Here is an 18,760-nt window from a genome sequence, read left to right on the forward strand (position 1 = left end):
AAGAGACCTGGCCTAGTTCTTGGTGCCCCAGCCAACTGGCTGCATAAATGTGACAAGCTGATGTCGCCTCTGCAATTCTGGGGCTGCCCTGTGGTTTCTCAGGGCCTGGTGGTTCTGAAGTTCCATGAAAAACATCTGCAGATTTTGGTGGGGGCTACAGTGCTCTCCAGCCAGACACGATCACCCCCTGGCTCACAGAGCACCGCGTTTGAACGGTCTACCTGATAATGCACCCCCGCCACTAACACCCACGCTCCCGATACCCCTTGCCCTGCATTCTTGTTCTTCAGAGCATTCATTGTTCTGAAGATGGGTGTATTTGTTTGATGGGTGTATTTATTTGAGAGGCAGTGAGTATCCAGAGTTAGCCTCAAGACTTTGAGCCAGGCTGTCCGGGTTTTAATTCTGCTGCTGCTGCATCCTGTCTCTGTGACTCTGGGCAAGTTACTTAACTGCTGTGAGCCTCGGTTTCTTCGTCTGTAAAATGGGAATATTAACACTATGTACCCGTAGGACTGCCAGGAGGATGAAATGAATTTATAGTTTCTCATCCACACTGGGATGTAAACTGCATGGGGCAGGCACTTGTTGAGTGGATGGATGGATGGATGGATGGATGGATGGACGGGTGGGTGGGTGGGTGGATGGACATTCTGGCAGGCAGCCGGGTGGGTGGATGGACGGGCAGGCAGATGGGTGGGTGGATGGATGTATAAGTGAATGCCTGGCATTTCTTTGCACTCTGCCCCGAGTTTATCTTCCCAATACTCTTGCAGAAGCTGTGACCTGCCTTCCTCTGAGTAGCTGCGTTTAAAGCTGACCTCCGCCCATCCCCAGGCACCCCATTTCTGACCTGAGCTCACACCGCTCGTGTACAGACAGCCAGGACTAGCTCCCATGCACCCTCATTTCCCGGCCCAAGGGGCAGCTCCAGTGTGGGCACCTCCCACGTCCAACAAAAATATTTTTGGAAAAGAATGTCTAATTGTAAAGAAATTTGGGGGACAGCTGGGGAATACTTGAGTACAATCTGGATACTGGGCAATATTTAGTGATTATTCAAGATTTTGGGGTGCCTTTATGCTATGATGGTTCTGGAGGAAATACCCTGTTTTTAAAGATGCGTACTGATGTGTTTAAGAGAGAAAGGTCATGATGTCTGGAATTTTTAAAACTCTTTCAGAAAAAGAAAAAAGATGAAGCTAGTATGCCGAAGTGTTTACTTCGCCAAATACAATTCCCTCCACCCTTCTGTGCGTGTGAAACTTTCCGTAATAAAAGCGACTGAACGAGCGCGTGCGTGAACGGTCCCGGGTGGGCGCAGGGGACCTGTCCCTGACTGGGCTGCGGAATCCCCAGGCCCCGAGCCGCCCCGCGCGGGCGACAAGTGACCGGTTGTCTGTCGCCCCGCGCAGGATCCACCTGGAAGACCTGAGCCCGAGCGTGGTGCTGCACATGACGGAGAGGCTGGGCTACAGGAACAGCGACGTCATCAACACCGTGCTGTCCAACCGCGCCTGCCACATCCTCGCCATCTACTTCCTCCTCAACAAGAAGCTCGAGCGCTACCTGTCCGGGGTGCGTTGGGGCCCGGGCCGGGGCTGCCTTCTCTCTCGGTGGAAAAAAAGAGCGTTTCTCAGCTGCCGACACTCGATCCCGAGCTGTTAATTTAACCTGGTGTGAGGCTGAGTTTCCCAAAAGTGGAACAAAATAGTCGCAGAACCTGCTTCTCAGGTGGCACCTTTTTCTGAGGTGTTGTTCAAAGTGTTCTCCCGCAGAGTTGCGTCCCGGGCAGAACCGTGAAGGGTTCGAGCCTCGTTTCCCTTTGGCTTCTCGGTTGCCCTTTTCACTCTGCTGCCTCTTAGCTCCTTGGGTTCCCCGTGTTAGAGGCACTGGGCACTTGCGGGGTCATAAAAGTTGGGAGGCAGTGCCTTTTGCTCGTTCCTCTCTAAAGCGTGGTGCACGAGACAACCAATGTTGACATCTTTCTCTTACTCAGAAAATACTGCAGTTAGTCTTCACCTGCTTGACCGCTGGCACTTGCAGTCTGGCTCAGAAAGTCCAAGTGTCGTGCGTCCCATGTGAGGGGTGGTTGGGAGTTCTGTGGCCTGGGGGGGAGTGGGAGGACTGTGGCCCCCACACCTCTTGGTCACCTTCATTTTGCCACGAACAGTTTCTATGTGTCTGGAGAGGGGATTCACATACTCGGTGTGGGGGGGAGGTGTTAAATCGTGTCCCCCAAAAAGATATGTTGCCTTTCTGTCCTCTGACACGGCTGTGATCGTCACCTTACTTGGAAATAGGGTCATTGCAGGTGGAATTGGCTAAAATGAGGTCTTGCTGGAGTAGGGTGGGCGTTTACTCCAATAGGACCAGTGTCCTTATAAGAAGGGCGAGGACACCCAGCACAGAGCGAAAACGGCCAGGGGACGACCAAGGCAGAGAGTGTCTCCAGGATGGCCAGCCCCTTTGGAAGCTGGAGAAGCCTGGGAGGCTCCTCCAGCACAGGCTTCAGGGGGAGCGTGCTGCCACGCCTGCATTTGGACTTTTGGCCACCAGAACTGTGAGACACTTGTTTGAAGCCTCCCAGCTTGTGGCACTTTGTTACAGTAGCCCCAGGAAAGCAGCACCCTCAGTATCTAGTTTCGACTAAATCGTCTGTCCAAATGGACAACGGCTTAAAAAGAATTCTGCAGAGAAGGATGGATTAAAGACAATATCGATTCTGCAGGCACCTCCTGCTTCTCCTGCGCAGAATGGTGGGGTCTGACCACATCTAACAAGAAGGCAGCCAAAGAAATTCAGAATGGGCAGGAAACCCATCTGAAACTTGAGAGAGAACCCACCGCCACTGAGCGGATTGTGTGGGGAAATCTGATTGTATGGAGTGGTCCCTACTAGGAAGACATTTAGAGCCGAGAGCACGAGGGCGATCTCTTCTAGAGCTTTGTCAGCGCTATTTTAAAGTCCCGTGAGTGTCAGTCTCCTACTTCATAATGAGGTTTCCTTATTGGCACAGAAGATGGAAATCCACCTGACCCTTCAGACATGAGGTTCTTCCTGCTGTGGTAAAGAACTCACCAAAACAATACCTGGAATAGAAGATGTGAAGAAAGCGGAGTACCTTCCTGGTTAGTAAATAGAATCGGGGGACGTCTGGGAAGCATTGCCGAACCTCTGAAGAAGCCCCACAGGAAGTTAGTTGAACAGGTGGTGGCGAGCACAGATGTTCCTCAGCTGATTCAGCTTAGGGGCCTTCCTAGATTCTGCTTCAGCTGGAAAATATCCACAGAACTATTGTTTTGATGGCCAGCAAGGGAAACGTGCTGGAGAAGACCTTGCTTAACAGGAAAAGGCTCTAAAAAAGAAAACCAGTATTTTGTGGGGGAAAACAATGGGGTGGAATCCATGATGGGGATAAATCCACAGCTTTGAGGTGAGATTACAGAGAATGCCCGAGAAGTCCAAGCCAGAAAACAGCACCTTCAGCACACAGTGTATGATTTATAAGACTTTTTAGTGTGACAGGGAGTTAAGAAAAATCTCTCGTACCACACAGGTACCCTAAGAGACCTGTTGGACTTGATGCTTATTTCTCTTTTATAAGAAGATCATATATCCTAAACTTCTTTCTTATCCTTTAAATTCCTATTTTCTTATATGCTTTATAATATACTTAATGTATTAGTACAGTGTACATGATTATAATTTATAAATAAATATGCAGATGATTTATGTCCATGCTTGCAGCCTTTTCACTCACAAGGGCACATCATTTAGAGGCTGCTGTGTTAGAGGGCAAAAGTTAATTTCTGTTTTTCTCCAGTAAAAAGGAAAGGAAGAGGCTGCATCTGCTCCCGCACTCACAGCCATTGCAGTACGCTGAGCTCCATAGAGCCAGCACCCAGGCAAGTGCGAGCCGGGTGGGCACTGGGCGACTCTGAGCCTTGCAGACAAAAAATAACTAGACGTGGGCAAAGGAGACCCTAAGAAGCCAGGAGGCAAAATGTCATCCTTTACATTCCTCATGCAAACTTGCTGAGAAGAGCCCAAGAAGAAGCACCTGGATGTTTCAGTGCACTCTTAGAGTTTTCTAAGATGTACTCAGAGAGGCGGAAGTCCATGTCTGCTCGAGGGAAGGGGAAGTTTGAAGGCATGGCCAAGGTGGACAAGGCTCATTGTGAAAGAGAAATGAAAACCTATATCCCTTCTAAAGGGGAAACAACAAAGGAAGTTCAAGGACCCCAATGCACCCAAGAGGCCTCCTGCAGCCTTTTTCTTGTTTTGTTCTGAGTATCGCCCAGAAATCAAAGGCCAGCATCCTGGCCTCTCCACTGGCGATGTTGCAAAAAGAAGCTGGGAGAGACGTAGAATCATACTGCTGCAGGTGTCAAGCAGCCTTAAGAAAAGAAGATGCTAAGCTGAAGGAGAAGTACAAAAAGGATACTGCTGCCCACCAGGCTGGAGGAAAGCCTGATGTGGCAAAAGAAGGAGTCATCAAGGCTGAAAAAAGCAAGAAAAAGAAGGAAGAGGAGGAAGATGAAAATGAGGAAGACAAAGGTGAAAAAGATGATGATGAATAACTTGGTTCTAGCAGTTTTTTTCCTTGTCTGTAACTTTTTAGCCCCCCGTACATAACTCACGCCTTCTAAAGAAAAACATGGAAATGTAAGGCTGTGTGACATTTGTTTCTAAACTGTACAGTGTCTTTTGTGTGTAGTTAACAACACTACTGAATGTGTCCTTCACTAGTGTTGTCCTGGTGGTCTTTTCAGTGGCTCCTAATCTTGCCTGGTACAGTAGGGGGTTGTAAATTGGCATGAAAAGTTAAACAGGCTCTTGTTGGTCCACAGCACAAATTAGTTATGGGGATGGTAGTTTTTCATCTTAGTTGTCTCTGATGCAGTTTTTATAAAATAATTTTTATTCTCTTAACTGAATTCTGCTGTGAATTGCGGGGTGGGGGGGAGCTGCTGTTGTTTCCTTGACATTGTGACTACTTCTAAGTAAATAAAAATTTTTTGTTATAGTTTTTTTTATTAGGAGGGTACTGGGGATTGAACCTGAGAACCTCATACATGTGAAGCCTGTGCACGACCACCGAGCTGCCTGATTTTTAATTAGTATTGTCATCCTTGTCATAGGTCTGAACTTTTTCTTCTTGAGAAGTTAGTCTTTTGCTTTTGCCCATTTTGGATCACATGATATTGTGATAGTGTTCATTTTTTCTTATAGTTTGGTGATAAAAAACTTTCTTCTGCACACTCATGCTGGTGGTGATAAAATTGAATCGCAACAATTTTCATCCATAACTGAAACTCAATAATCTAGATCAGGGGATATCTAACTTTGCATAGCTCAGTGACCACATTTACAAAGTGAAGAGTAGCCAGTCTCTCTCCAGGATGGGATTATTTATTAGAGCCAAACATTCTGTAATAGAAATGTATATTCTAAATTTTACATGAGGACTCTCCAGTTTTTAAACTCCTGTTACCATGTAATGGCAGTTACACTTGCAGTTGCCATGTTAAAGAAGACCTGAGAATGTATCCCCCAAAATGTGAGCTTAAAAGACAAGACTGCCCTATTAAACTGTTGACCTTAGTCCCACTGAGGGCTCTATGAAAGTGCTGGCTGTAGAAGTCTTTTCCAGCTTGTCTAAATACGAATTGCTCAGGAACTTGAGATCCGCCATTATTGTTAAATACTTTAAATTAATTGGGCCAACTTTTGAAACATGGGGCCACATGTAAAGTAGAGTATATTTTCATGTATTGTGGTTGGCCAATTATGGATGAAATAGACAAGAGGAAAGAAGACAATTGGACTTTGCATCTCACTACCAGTTATCCAATTTGTTTGAATTCATTTTTTTCTTTATAAAACCCAGACTCATTAATTAGGGTTACCTGCTTAGCAGCTTAGGAAACAATTTGGGAATTTTGTGGGTTTTGAGATTATTGTTCTCTTAAAGTGCCAATATGTTAAACAGCGTTGTTTTAATTTTACATGCTTTGTGATTGAGTACTCTTTTGTCATATTACTTTACCTTTTGGACTTTTCCATTTGCAGTTGTTTATATATGATTTCAGGAGGAATATTGAACATCTGAGTCCTGTATAATGCTGTAAAACTAATAATTGCAGAGGGTTAAAAAAGAAAAGAGGGTTAACTTGCTGATTTTCATTTTCAAGCGATGAATGCTGTGCGAAACGCAGTCTTTAAAAAGTGTTTTCATGAAAGGAACTGAATTATGAATTTCATTACTTGGCATTTTGAAAGAATGACATTGCTGCTTTCCTCAATAAGCTAGCAGATTCAAACGTTATTCTTTGGGCAGAACCAGGTAAGATGGAGGGGCCTTAGTTTCAAATAGTGTCATATGGCTCCCTCCGCATTTACAGATACACACTTTGCTCACTCAGGCTCTTCCTACAGACTTACATAGCTCGTTCCAAGCAAGACATTGGCTTGAAGCTCTTAGGCTGTGTCTTGTTTTATCTGGGTGTTTTTCCATCTGCTCCGTTTCTGCTCCTCTGCTTTGCACAGCACGCAGATTGCAGTGTTGCAAAGCTGAGCATGACTTTGTCTACTGAGAACACTCTTTGGAAACTCAGCTGGTGTAGTTCTAATGGGAGAAGGTTTTACTTTTATTGTGTCTGCTGCACATTTAACCCTTAAATCACAGGACACACCTTGTCTGAGAACCAGCATCTAAGCGATGTCTGTTTTTAACTAGAGTTAATTGATCCCTACAGATAGTCGCTTCTGGTCCACTCAGTAATTTCCATACACGGCTAATTTAATTGCCCACTTAGTAATCTTATCAACCAGTTACTAACAGCCCATGGACAATTTTGGAACCCAGACTGGTGAACTAAAAAGTAAAATGTTAAACCTTAATTATTTGTTCGTGACTCCTCTTCCGTCTTGATTATTTCCCCTTTGTAAAACCAAAAGGCATGGATTTTCAGTTAGAGAGGCCAGGAGGACATTCAGTGAATATTGGTTGGTCAGTAAATTGAGTCATTTAATTTCATCTGTCTGCAGATAGGATAGCACCTAAATTGTCACAGGTGTAATTGTCTCTCTTTTTCTTTAAGTTATATTATCATTTGCTGTGACTTTTGTGTGTGTGTGTGTGAGGGAGCTAGAGATGTTTTAAAATAAACAAGATCTGGACCCTATTTAGTAGTTCAAAAAAATGTATGCTCCCCAACTCGCCCATTTGGTTTCTTCTTTCATATCATAGCAGAGTCCTCATTGCACGGATGAAAGAACTGGGGCCCAGCAAGGAGCAGTGACCTGCTCAGGGTCCCTTGGCCCTTTCCTGGCAAAGCCAGTGGCCACGGAGGTTGCCTGAGTCTGGGTCCAGGTTCTCCCCTTGCTGCCTCCTGCCCACATGCCATCCTGGGACGAGTCTCTGCACTGCCGTTAACTGGCATGCCGGCCCTTTTGGTGCACTCTCAGCCGAGTGTACAGGTATTTAGTGAAAAAACTAATGACCCCCTGACGGACATTTCTCTTTCCCGAGAGTTAAGCTCTGTTTTTCTCTTTTCTTCTCTGGCAGAAATCCGATATCCAGGACAGCATCTGCTATAAGACCCAACTCTACCAGATAGAGAAGTGCAGACCCCCCAGGGAGCTCTATGAGGTGAGTGGGAGCTGAAGCCAAACCCGGATCTCTTAGGAAGAGTGGTTTTCCATTTGCAGGGAGAGTGGAAAGGAGACCAGTTATCATGGGGCACAGAAGCGGCAAACTGCTTAACTGAGCCCTTGAGGAAAGCCCTACTGTGGAGCCACCATCTCTGTCTCCCAACAGTGGTTCTCAGCTGCAGTCCGCGGTTGGACTTGCCCAGGAACATTTAAATATCTGGGTGCCCAGGCTGGATCTCAGACCAATTGCATGGAATCTCAGGGAGCTAAACTCAGACATCAGTATCCTTTTTAAAACTTTTTATTGTGAAATAAGTTTAAACTTACAGTATGGTTGCAAAAATAATTCGGAACCCATACAGAGAGAGAACTCCAACATGCCCCCCATATCCATATCCCCCAGTTTTAACATTTTGCTGCATTTGTCCTATTATTCCATCTATCTAAATATCTCTCTGTATATCTATCCATCTGCCTGTCTGTTTTCTAAACCTTTGAGAGTAGGTTATACACTTCGTCTCCTTGAACTTAAAATGCTGCTGTATACATTTCCTAAGAACAAGGATATTAGTACTCATCAGAAATTAGTGTTTTTTAAAACTCGCTGCATGGCTCCCACGAGCCATGTTTGGAAACCACTCTCCAGTCCCTAAAATTTAAAAATGGGATGCTTAAAAAATTATAAGTGAATGTACTACTTGGCTTCAGGAGAAGAAATTAAGACGGGGAACAGGAATAAGTTTAGGGTGAAAACAAGCTTCTGCCGTGAATGATCCAAGGTAACTTGATGTTACCTAAAAATTCCTGAGAGAAAAATACTGAGGTTCTTTGATTTGGGGGTAAAAAACAAACTAAGTATCATGTGGCAAATTGTCACAAATTTGGACCCCCAAATACGTGTTTGTAAAGAGATTGTGTCTGAATGCCAGGGCCAGGGCCAGGAACGCCTCAGGTCTCTTCACTCGCCTCCTCAAGTGGGCTGCTTGTCCTCCTCGGTGGTTTTCCTGGGAACTGAACTTCCACTTCTCCTCAGGAGCCTCTCCCACATCTCCTCAGCCTCTCTGCTACAGGAACCTCTCCTCCTCTTGAGGAGAGATCCAGAGGGATCCTTTCTTCATGCTCGGTCTGAGGCAGATGGACCAGTCCACTCTGCCCTTTTTTCCTACCTGAAGTCTTCATCCTGATTCCACAGCCATGAATTCAAGGTCTTGGTTTCCTTAGACTGCTGTAACAAAACACCACAAACCAGGTGGCTTAAAACCACAGAAATGTATTCCCTCACAGTTCTGGAGGCTGGAAGTCCAAAACTGAGGTGCCAGCAGGGCCATGCTGTAGGCAGGAACCTTCCTTGCCTCTTCAGCTTCTGGAGGTTGCAACCATCCCGGGCGTTTTTCAGCTTGTAGCTGCCCACTCCAGTGTCTGCTCCCATCTTACGTGGTCGCCTCCCTCGTGTCTTTTTTTTTTAAGATTTATTTATTTATTTCTCTCCCCGCCCCCCCCCCCGTTGTCTGTTCTCTATTTGCTGCGTCGTCGTCTTTGTCCGCTCCTGTTGTTGTCAGCAGCACGGGAATCTGTGTTTCTTTTTGTTGCGTCATCTTGTTGCGTCAGCTCTCCGTGTGTGCAGCGCCATTCCTGGGCAGGCTGCACTTTCTTTCGTGCTGGGCGGCTCTCCTTATGGGTGCACTCCTTGCGCATGGGGCTTCCCTACGCAGGAGCACCCCTGCATGGCAGGGCACTCCTTGCGCGTAATCAGCACTGCACGTGGGCCAGCTGCACACAGGTCAAGGAGGCCCAGGGTTTGAACTGTGGACCTCCCATGTGGTAGACAGACACCCTAACCACTGGGCCAAGTCTGCCGCCACCTCCCTCATGTCTTTTCTGTCTCTATGTTCACATTCCCGGCTTCTTAGAAGGACCCCATACTCTCATTCAGTTTGGCCTTATCTTAACTAATGACCTCTTTTCTAAGACCCTATTTCCAAATTAGGTTGCATTCATGGGACTGGAGGTTAGGGCTTGAATGTATCTTTTTGGGGGACCCATTTCAACCCATAATGGCCACTGTGGAACAGAGTTCTCCCGGGGTTTTTCTGGAGCAAGGCAGAAGGGAGTAACTGAGCTCACATGTAACAGATGGCATCCAGACCCAGTCCAGGGCTGCCCATCTTGGTTTACCAGGCTGCTATGGCACATGCTACACAATGGGTTGGCTCGAACAAGGGGGATTTATATCCACAGGATTTCGGAGGCTAGAAGGCTTGTTTCCTACTGGTCGTTAGCGTTCTGGTGCTGGTTGCAGGCAATCCTTGGGGTTCCTTGGCTTTCCCTTCGCAAGGCAATGTCATCTCCTTTCTTTCTCTTTCTTTTTATGAAGGGTTCCCTTTATGAAGCCTCAAGTCATCTGGATTAAGACCCACCCTCATTCTGGGCCACGCCTTAACTAAAAATAAATCACCAAGAGGTCCTATTTACAAGGGGTTCACACGCATAGGATTAAGATTAACAACATACCTAAATAGGGGGTATATGTTAGTTTCCTAGGCTGCTCAAGCAAATACCCTGCAGCACATCAGCTTAAAAATGGGAATTTATTTGCTCACAGTTTTGAGGCTAAGAGAAAGTCCAAATCAAGGCATCATCAAGGCCATGCTTTCTCCCCAAAGGCTGTGGCATTACGGGGGTTGATTGTTGGCAGTCCTTCTTTAGCCTGTCACATGGCAAGGCACGTGGCAGCTTCTTCTGGCCTCTTCCTTCTCTTCCAGGTTCTGTTAATTTCAGCTTCTGGCTGCTCCCTCTGGCTGAGTTTCACAGGCTTATAAAGGACTCCAGTAATAGGATTAAGACCCATCTTGATTGGGCTGAGCTACACCTTAACTGAAGCAACCTCATCAAAAGGTCCCACTTAAAATGGGTTCCCACCCACAGGACTGAATTAAGTTAAAGCACTTGTTTTTCTGGGGTGTATACGGCTCCGCAGGGTACGTACTTCAGTCTACCACAAAAACTAAAATGGGTGCTGAGCTGTCGGGCGCCACACATGAGTGCAGTAGGCACACAAGGAAAGGACCACTCCCTTCTGAGCGTTGAGGCCAGAGAATGGCACAGCTGTCTATTCTAGATCGAGCCTGGGAGCGGCATGATTCAAGGAGATGGAGGAAGAGGAGATGCCTGTGGAGGAGAAACTAGCAAAGGCCAGGCTGACCAGGGAGGGCGCAGCAGCTCCAGGAGGAAACAATGCCAGGGAAACCTTGGGAGCAGGGAAGGTCCAGGGTAAAGCAGTCAGGAGCATCAGCTGCACTGAGAATTATCCCAAGGACCTTAGGGAGAACAGTTTCATGGACGTGGGAAAGGCAGAAAAGAGATTACGTGGATTTAGGGAGAGGGAAGAGAGGAAGTGAAGGCCATGAGCGTTGGCCTCTGTCAGTGACTCTGGCACTTAAGAGAGGAGAACACAGCCTCAGGTGGAGGCCAGGTGGGGCTGGGGGGCGGGGGGGGTGGACATAGGAAGGAACTTCCTCGCGGGAGGGAGGGGTGTGGATTTGGAGCAGCCAGGGTGGGCTTAGCCTTGACCCCAGGCTGGATGCCACCAGAATGTTAAGTATGCAGGTAAGCTTTTTGGAGGTTGGGGTTGGCCTAGTCAGGAGCTGATCGTCATGCCCACTGGATAACTTTTAGGCAGAAAGCAGGAGAGCAGAGGTGATGTCGGGGCCACCCCCTCCTCACTCCGTGGAGCCAGACCCCTCAGGCCAGTTGTGTACACACATTAGCCTCCTTCTGCATGACTGAGGATGTCTCAAATCTAACATGCCCTGAACTGGACTGTCCTCCCAGATCTGTCTCCAAATGCAAGCTCTACCCGGCCCCACCCCCACCCCCCGCCAAGAGCTCAGATCAGATCATGCCCTTTCACTGCATAAAACCTTCCAAGACTTAACTTGGAAGGTGGGGCTACCCTTCTCCATCCCTGTCTCCTGCCTCCACCCCCAGCCTCCGCACAGGCTCACCTCTTGCTTTTGGGCTCAGTCCCACGGGCCTTGGCAGTTGCTCTGCTCCTTCTGGCTGGCAGACCTGTGCACAGGCTGCTCCCCCTTCCAGTGTTGCCTGTCCTGCCCTGTGTGCCAGGCTGGCACCTGTGCATCCTTCAGATCCCAGAGCAAGCCCAGTGCATTTCTCATGGGCCTCTGCCATTCCCTGACCTCTGCCATCCGGCCAGGTCCCTCTAGTACAGGCTGCAGTGCCCCATTCTGCCTCTTGGGGCTTATCCATGTGCAGTTTTTCAGTTGTTTGGGGGGTTATTTGATTAACGTCTCTCCCCCTTTGGACCAAGAGTTCCAACAGAGCAGGGACCACTTCTTTTTTGCCCTTCATGGTACCCCTAGAGTCTATACAATGCCTGGCACATAGTAGGTGCTCAGTATTTGCTAAATGAATGAATGGGAGAATCAAGCGGATCTTCAGCTGAGTCTCAGAAAATGGGTAAAATTTGGACAAGGACCTGAAAAAGGTAGAATATTCCAGATGGGAGACTTAGTCTGGTCTATGGTCAAAGTAAAGGGGATGCCTGCAGCAGGACACACGAGTTCCAGTGTTGTCACCAGATTGCCAACTCCTACCCCTGCAGGAAGTGGGCATCTTACAGTCACCCGCACTGAGGGGGGTTGCCTGGCTACGATCTTGCAGGTCCAGAATTCCATGTTAGGCTCCCCCTCTTGTTTTCCTTCTGACTCTTTAGGGTCTCAAATAATGCAAACTTTGAGGCACTGCATGCTTCCGTGTGGGGGGCCCTGAGTGTCCTCTGAGCAACCTTCCTGGCACCCACATCCACAGCCCTTTGGGTTGTGGGTCTGAAGGTGCCAGAGCTGTGCTGGGAAATGGGTCCCTTTTTTTCCCTCCAGATTATTTTCCTTTGAGGATGATTTCACTTGGCCTGAAAACACATGGCGAGCGTTTTCAACATTTGTTGAAATATTTAATGGCTAGGGCTTAAATAGGAACACAAATGGGAAAACAACATTTCAGTTTTCTATGACCCATTTGTTTTCTCCAAACTGCAGAAATATACTTCTGCTAATTAAATTACAGCCTATTACTAGATTATCCAACTTGTCTCTGCTGGAACCTAGAAAGTAGAATAGGGCCGATTAGAGAAAGTGTTAAGAAGGCCCAAAAGAGCCCAGGTTTTATAGTCAGAGTCCAATCAGAGCCTCTGTGTGTTTTGTTCCAAATGTCATCATGAGCTGGTCCAGGAGGAGAAGCTGCCAAGCTGTGGGGGGTTTCAGATGGCCTGCAAGCTGGCTGCGGAGTGGCCCCTGCTCTGTGCCCCCTGGGAGGTCCCGAAGCCGTGTCCCGAGCACTGAGTCCAAGCAATGGCCTCTTTGTTCTCCTCGATTCCAGTTCTTTTTATCCTGGGAGACAAATGAGCTGAATTCAGTTGAAAAAACTGCCCGCTTGGGATTACGGTGCTGTAATTTTATAACTTAACCATTTTCTCGACCTCTTTTTCCTCTAAAAGCAGAGAGTGTATCTGTGGATGTGGGCACAGTAGCTCATTGAAGAACAACTAGGCCGAGGGGCTTCTCTTCCTAAAGAAGAGGAGCGTGGGGTCTGGGTGGGATGGTCATCATTTAAAACTGATCATTTCAAAACTGGTCCATTAGAGCCATAGGCCAGACTTTCTTTGGAGTTTTTAAATAATAATGTTAAAGTGTAGAAAAATGTAAAATAGACAAAGTATTCTCTGCAGGGGCAAAGTTGATAATTGCTGCATTGGAAGAAAACTTGTGCAGAGAGTGAGTAAATATAAAAGACAGTAAAGTGGTCACTTGGTACCTCATAATTTTAAGTAAAGATCAGCTCAGACCACGGTCAGAAGTCAGAATGGAAGTCGCCTTTGGGGACAGAGTGACTGGAGAGGACACGGGGAGCCTTCCAGGGCTGGTTGGGTTCTGGTCTTGATCGACTGCTGTTTCCGTGGGTATGTGCTGGTTGTGGAAATGCATCAAGCTGCTCACTCCTCCTGAGTTCACTCTTTTGTGCTGTGTCTTCAACATCAAAAACAAGCCCATTTAGGAAATGTAGCTCGTGCATGAATTCGGACATCTGCTGCCTGCTTCCACAACTATTTGGGAGTTTGGTTTCTTGCCTGTAAATATTGAAGTGGATAACTGTCCTCAACCAAAGCTGCAGGGGGATTTGAAGCGGGTAGGATTTAGGGAATAAACAGCAGGTGCAGATTCTTCAATTGTTGAAAAATGCTGCTTTTCATAGGCTTCCCTGGACACCTGGACAAGAGACCTTGAATTCCATGCTGTGCAGGTAAGAACTTGGGGAATTATGATCTGTGTTAGAGGGCTCCAGAGAAATATATACACACACACACACACATATTCATTAAGAGCTTTATTTTCAGGAATTGGCTCCACATGATTATGGGGGAGGTGAGGGTGGCAAGTCCAAATTCTTTAGTGCTGTGCAGTAAGTTGGAAATTCGGAAAAAATGATGTTGAAGTCTTGAAGCAGAATTTTTTCTTCTGGAAACTTTAGTTCTTTGCTCTTCAGGCCTCCAGCTGATGGGATGAGACCTGCCCGCATTACGGGAGGGAACTTCCTTTACTTAGAGCCAGCTGATTGAAGGTGCTAATTCTCTCTACAAAATACCTTCACAGCAAGATCTAGGCCAGTGTTTGACCAAATGACCTAGCCAAGCTGACCCACAAAATTAGCCATTGCTTGATCTAAAAGGTTGGGTGATCAGGCCCCAGGCTCTGCTCGCCTTCCTTCCTTAACCTGAGCTAAAATACCCAGAATCCTATTGTGAGTGTGCTTGCCAAGCACCCTGATGCCCTCTAATCAGATGGTGCTTCCTTGGGTGAGTTGGCTGCTCTTTTGTCTTGTTACAAGAACACAAGCTGGCTATGTATTTGTGTTTCCACCTGCACAATAAAGGAGGTTTGCAACAGTCCAGAGCTTCTAGGCTCCCTGGCCTAATTTATAAACAAAGTTGCTTTAATGCAATTCACTTGAGCTTTTTCCTGCGGGAAAATCAGGCCTCTGTGACTCTGCCTTTGGTGGGCAGCAAGGAGGCAAAAGCAACTCTACCTGGGTCTCTGTGCCATGCCAGGTGCCTGCCTTGGGTGCTGGTCCCCTCTGCAGCTCTCACAGGCAGCTGGGGCTCACTCATCACCAAGGGGACGGCAGGCTCCTGGGTGCCCACGCCGAGCTGCACTTGGCAGAGCTCCTCGAAGAAAACATCCTCCGCTTGTCTCAAGTCCCCAGCGCTCCTCTGCCGTGGGATCAGCCGTCGTCGGTGCTGCAGGCACGGGGAGAGGCAGATTTCGCGGGCAGCACTTTCTCCTACAGGCCAGGGTGATGGGGAGGGGCAGCAGCATCTGTCCTTATTACATGGGCACGTTTAGTGGTCAGAGAATGGAGCAGCAGGTGAGATACGGGGTTCAGCTTAGACTCAGAGCTGGGAAGGACCCTGCTTTCGGTTACAGATGAAAAAAAACACTTCCCTCAAAGCGAAGTGATTTGCATAGGGTCACCCAGCAACTTGCTGAAAGAGCTGGGATATTCCGAATCTTCAGACTGCCAGGTTACAGACGTGGCTGGTGAAACTCCAAGAAGCAAAGCCAGGAAGGAGGGGAGGAGGCCTGTGGCTCTTTGGAATCCAGTAGTCTTGGGTCATTGGGTGGTCCCTGGCACAGCTGAAGAGTCCGAGGCCCCACCCCTAGGGACCTGTGGGCACCCCCTCCTGCAGGAGCCTGGTAGATCTTTACCCAGTGGCGTCTCCCTTGCTGCAGTCAGACAGGACATGGCATGAAGAGAGCCTTGAGGGAAGCGGACGTGGCTCAACAGATAGAGTGTCCACCTACCATATGGAGGGTCCAGGGTTCTATACCCAGGGCCTCCTGACCCGTGTGGTAAGCTGGCCCACGTGCAAGGAGTGCCATGCCACGCAGGGGTCTCCCCTGCATAAAGGAGCCCTATGCACAAGAAGTGCACCCTGCAAGAGAGTCTTGAATAGATAATCCTTGGTGGGACACACCTTCCGAATGTCCAGGGTCATGTTTCCAAGTGCCCAAGGAGCTGTTGGGTGTGGGGCTTGCCTTGGCCCCTCCTGTCGTCCTCTCTGAATTCCCACCCCCCTTTTCTCTGAAAAGCTTAGCTTCTGGAGGGGCGGGAGCAGCTTACATGACGCCCTTCGCATTTCTGAACTTGATTATTAACCTTCCTGGAGGGAGCTTTGTAGCTCCCTCTGTTGCAAAGAAGGCGAACACTAGGGTGCTGCGCCTGTGAAATTGGGGGGAGTGGGACTGTGTCCTGAGGGTTCGTGGAGGACCCAAGGGCTTGGGTTCCCTGCTCAGCCCCTTTGGGAGCCCTGGGTGCAGAGGGGAGGGTGCTGGGAGAAGGGGGATGCAGAGCGGCCCTCTGAAGATCTTTTTCTGTTACATAAGGCAATTTAGCATCCTGCTCCTTAGGAAATTTCTTCTGGAGAAAATAGGCCATGCAAATTAAAAGGTATAATTGGATGATCGGTTCCTTTTAGTAAGTTGTGCTGAGAGCAGCAAGACGGGCTGGCCGCAAACATGCCTGTTTTCTGTGGGCTGTTGAGCCTTCTTAGTGGACCAGCCCAGAGAGGGTCCCCCGGGGGGAGCAGTGTGTGGGGAATTTTGGGCATCACCTTAGAAACCGTTTCTATGAAATCACTGTTTTGGGGCTGAGAAGACTATTCTGGGACTCTTGGAGGGAATGCCAGGGCGTAGGGTCCTGAGTTTAGGTTCAGTGAGGGGGGCCTTAGCAGGGTTAACTGGAATTTTCATGGACCCTTTCTTCTGCTCTCAAAGTAGGCTTTCTGCTCACTGCCCCAGCCCCCCAATTGTTGGTCACAGTAGAGATTTCCAGAGCAAAGTCCGGTCCCTTTACACAGGAGTCTCTCGTGCCTCGTGTACTCGGTGTTAATGAACTCTGACAGAGATGCTGGCCTCCTGCAGCCTTTCACTTTGAGACCCCAAAGGAGGCTGTGAACCCATAAAGCCGCAGGCAGCGCACTACGCATCCGCTAAGCAGAAGCCCAAAGGAAGGGTTGCTCACTGTTCAAAAAACAACCCTTAAACAGGAGGAACTGCAATTTTGTCTTTTCTTCCAAATGTTGGTTTAAAATGTATGACTGGCGCATTTGATTTTTTGGTTCCCCTCCTGTTTGAGGTGTGAATAGGTAGAACTGATGACTTTTGCATAAAAGTAGAGTGAGCAGAAAGAGGAAATCCTGCCAGGCTTCCAGAAAGGTGCATGCTGAGCCTGGGGGGGACAGGGTGGGAAAGCCTGCTCTTCTCTGCTTAAGAGAAGGTGGCCTGGTTGAAAGGAGAGGGACACGTGGGGAAGTGTGCCTGGCCACTGCTAGCCTTGGTCACGGTGATCCGGGGCACAGAGCCTCCTTCAGAGCCCAGGAATACAGGGTCCGTGCCCTTGCCTCAGTTTCTGGCATCTCTTTGCCCCAGGCTCTGTCAAGTGAAGGGCTAAGAGGGAAGTGGATGTGGCTCAACAGATAGAGCATCCACCTACCATATGGGAGGTTCAAGGGCTCAGGGCTGCCATGTGTAAGGAGTGTCGGCCCATGTGGGATGCCTCCGCGTAAGGGTGCCCCCCCATGCAAGGAGTGGCCCCTGCACAAGGAGAGCTGCCCCACACGAAACTGCAGCCCACCCAGGAGTGGTGCCACACACGGAGAACTGATGCAGCAAGATGACACAACAAAAGGAGACACAGATCCCCAGTGCCACCTGATAGAGTACAAGTGGACACAGAAGAGCATACAGTGAATGGACACGAGAGCAGACAATGGGGGGGGGACAATAAGTAAATAAATCTTAATAAAAAAAAAAGTGAAGGACTAAGAACCCTGACTTCAGAGCAGTGAAAATCTGAGTTTTCATTTGGCTCCTGGGTGAATGAGGTAACCACCCCACTGTTTTCTTGTCTGTGAAAGGGCATAGAGTATGCCTCACCATGGGGCATGTGGCGTGCCACGCGTCTCTCACATGCCAGGGCACGTGGCGGTGCCTGCTGCTCTCCTCCTTCTCTTCTGGTTTTCGTTGCTTTCAGCACCTGGCTTCCGTGGTCTTCTCTCTTTCTTTCCGTATTTATCCCCATTTATAAAGGACTCTAGTAAGGGATTAAGACCCTGCCTGGGCCAGGCCTTACTGAAGTGACCTAATCGAAAGGTCCTCCTCGAATAGGGCCACACCCACAGGAATGCGCTAGCTTTAAGAACGTGGTTTCTGGGGCGCGTCCAGCTTCAAACCGTCCCACCTGGGGCGGGGGGCAGTGGGCTCCCTGGAGCGCTGCTGGGCTTCAGCCTTTCCATCATGCAAGGCGGGGTTGAGAGTACATTTTGGGAAAGCTGGAATTTCTCTAACCTACTTGGATAACGCTTTAAAAGGGGAATCCCACTGTCTATTCTTGCTCATGTCTGAGTGCGTGTGTTTTGTCTTGATCTGAAGGATAAAAAGCCCAAAGAACAGGAAAAAAGAGGGGATTTTCTTCATCGACCGTTTTCCAGGAAGCCAGACAAGAACCTGCCTTCACATAAACCTCCGTCCACCTCGCTCATCACGCAGATCCAGAACACCAAAGCCCTGCTCAAGGACCGCAAGGCGTCCAAGCCCGGCTTCCCCGACAAAGGTGCGCCGGCCCGGGGTCATCTCCAGGCCACGCGCGTTGAGCGGCGTGTCTGCCGTGGACTTCTCGCGGCAGGTGGCGGTGTGGCCCCTAGAGAAGAGGCGATCCCTGCGCTCAGCAGGAGAGCAGGGTTAACACACCTGTGACAAGCTGAGAAAAATCAAGGTCAAACCTACACAGGGAGGATTTGAGATGGGAGCTTGGGGTGCACAGGATTGTGGAAGCAGAGATTGGGGTGCAGGTCCTTTGGGAGCAGAGATTGTGGTGCATGTCATTGTGGGAGCAGAGATTGGAGTGCATCACAGTGTGAGAGCAGAGATCAGGGTACATGACATTGTGGGAGCAGAGATTGAGGTGCATGTCATTGTGGGAGCAGAGATTGGGGTGCAGGGCACCATAGCCTTCACCAGTATGGACCCTG

At 48.6% G+C, this 18,760-nt stretch overlaps 1 protein-coding gene across 1 annotated transcript in view; it reads left to right on the top strand.

Annotated features, from left to right (window-relative positions):
- HUNK (hormonally up-regulated Neu-associated kinase) overlaps window positions 1-18,760 on the top strand; it is a 115,105-nt gene that overhangs the window by 90,244 nt on the left and 6,101 nt on the right. The window contains exons 7-10 of the mRNA XM_004468610.3: window positions 1,416-1,578; window positions 7,574-7,657; window positions 13,927-13,974; window positions 18,162-18,342. Coding sequence (XP_004468667.1) covers window positions 1,416-1,578; window positions 7,574-7,657; window positions 13,927-13,974; window positions 18,162-18,342 — 476 coding nt within the window. The remainder of the gene's footprint in view (window positions 1-1,415; window positions 1,579-7,573; window positions 7,658-13,926; window positions 13,975-18,161; window positions 18,343-18,760) is intronic.

The sequence above is a fragment of the Dasypus novemcinctus genome, chromosome 4 (assembly GCF_030445035.2).
Source record: "Dasypus novemcinctus isolate mDasNov1 chromosome 4, mDasNov1.1.hap2, whole genome shotgun sequence".
Lineage (NCBI taxonomy): Eukaryota > Metazoa > Chordata > Mammalia > Cingulata > Dasypodidae > Dasypus > Dasypus novemcinctus.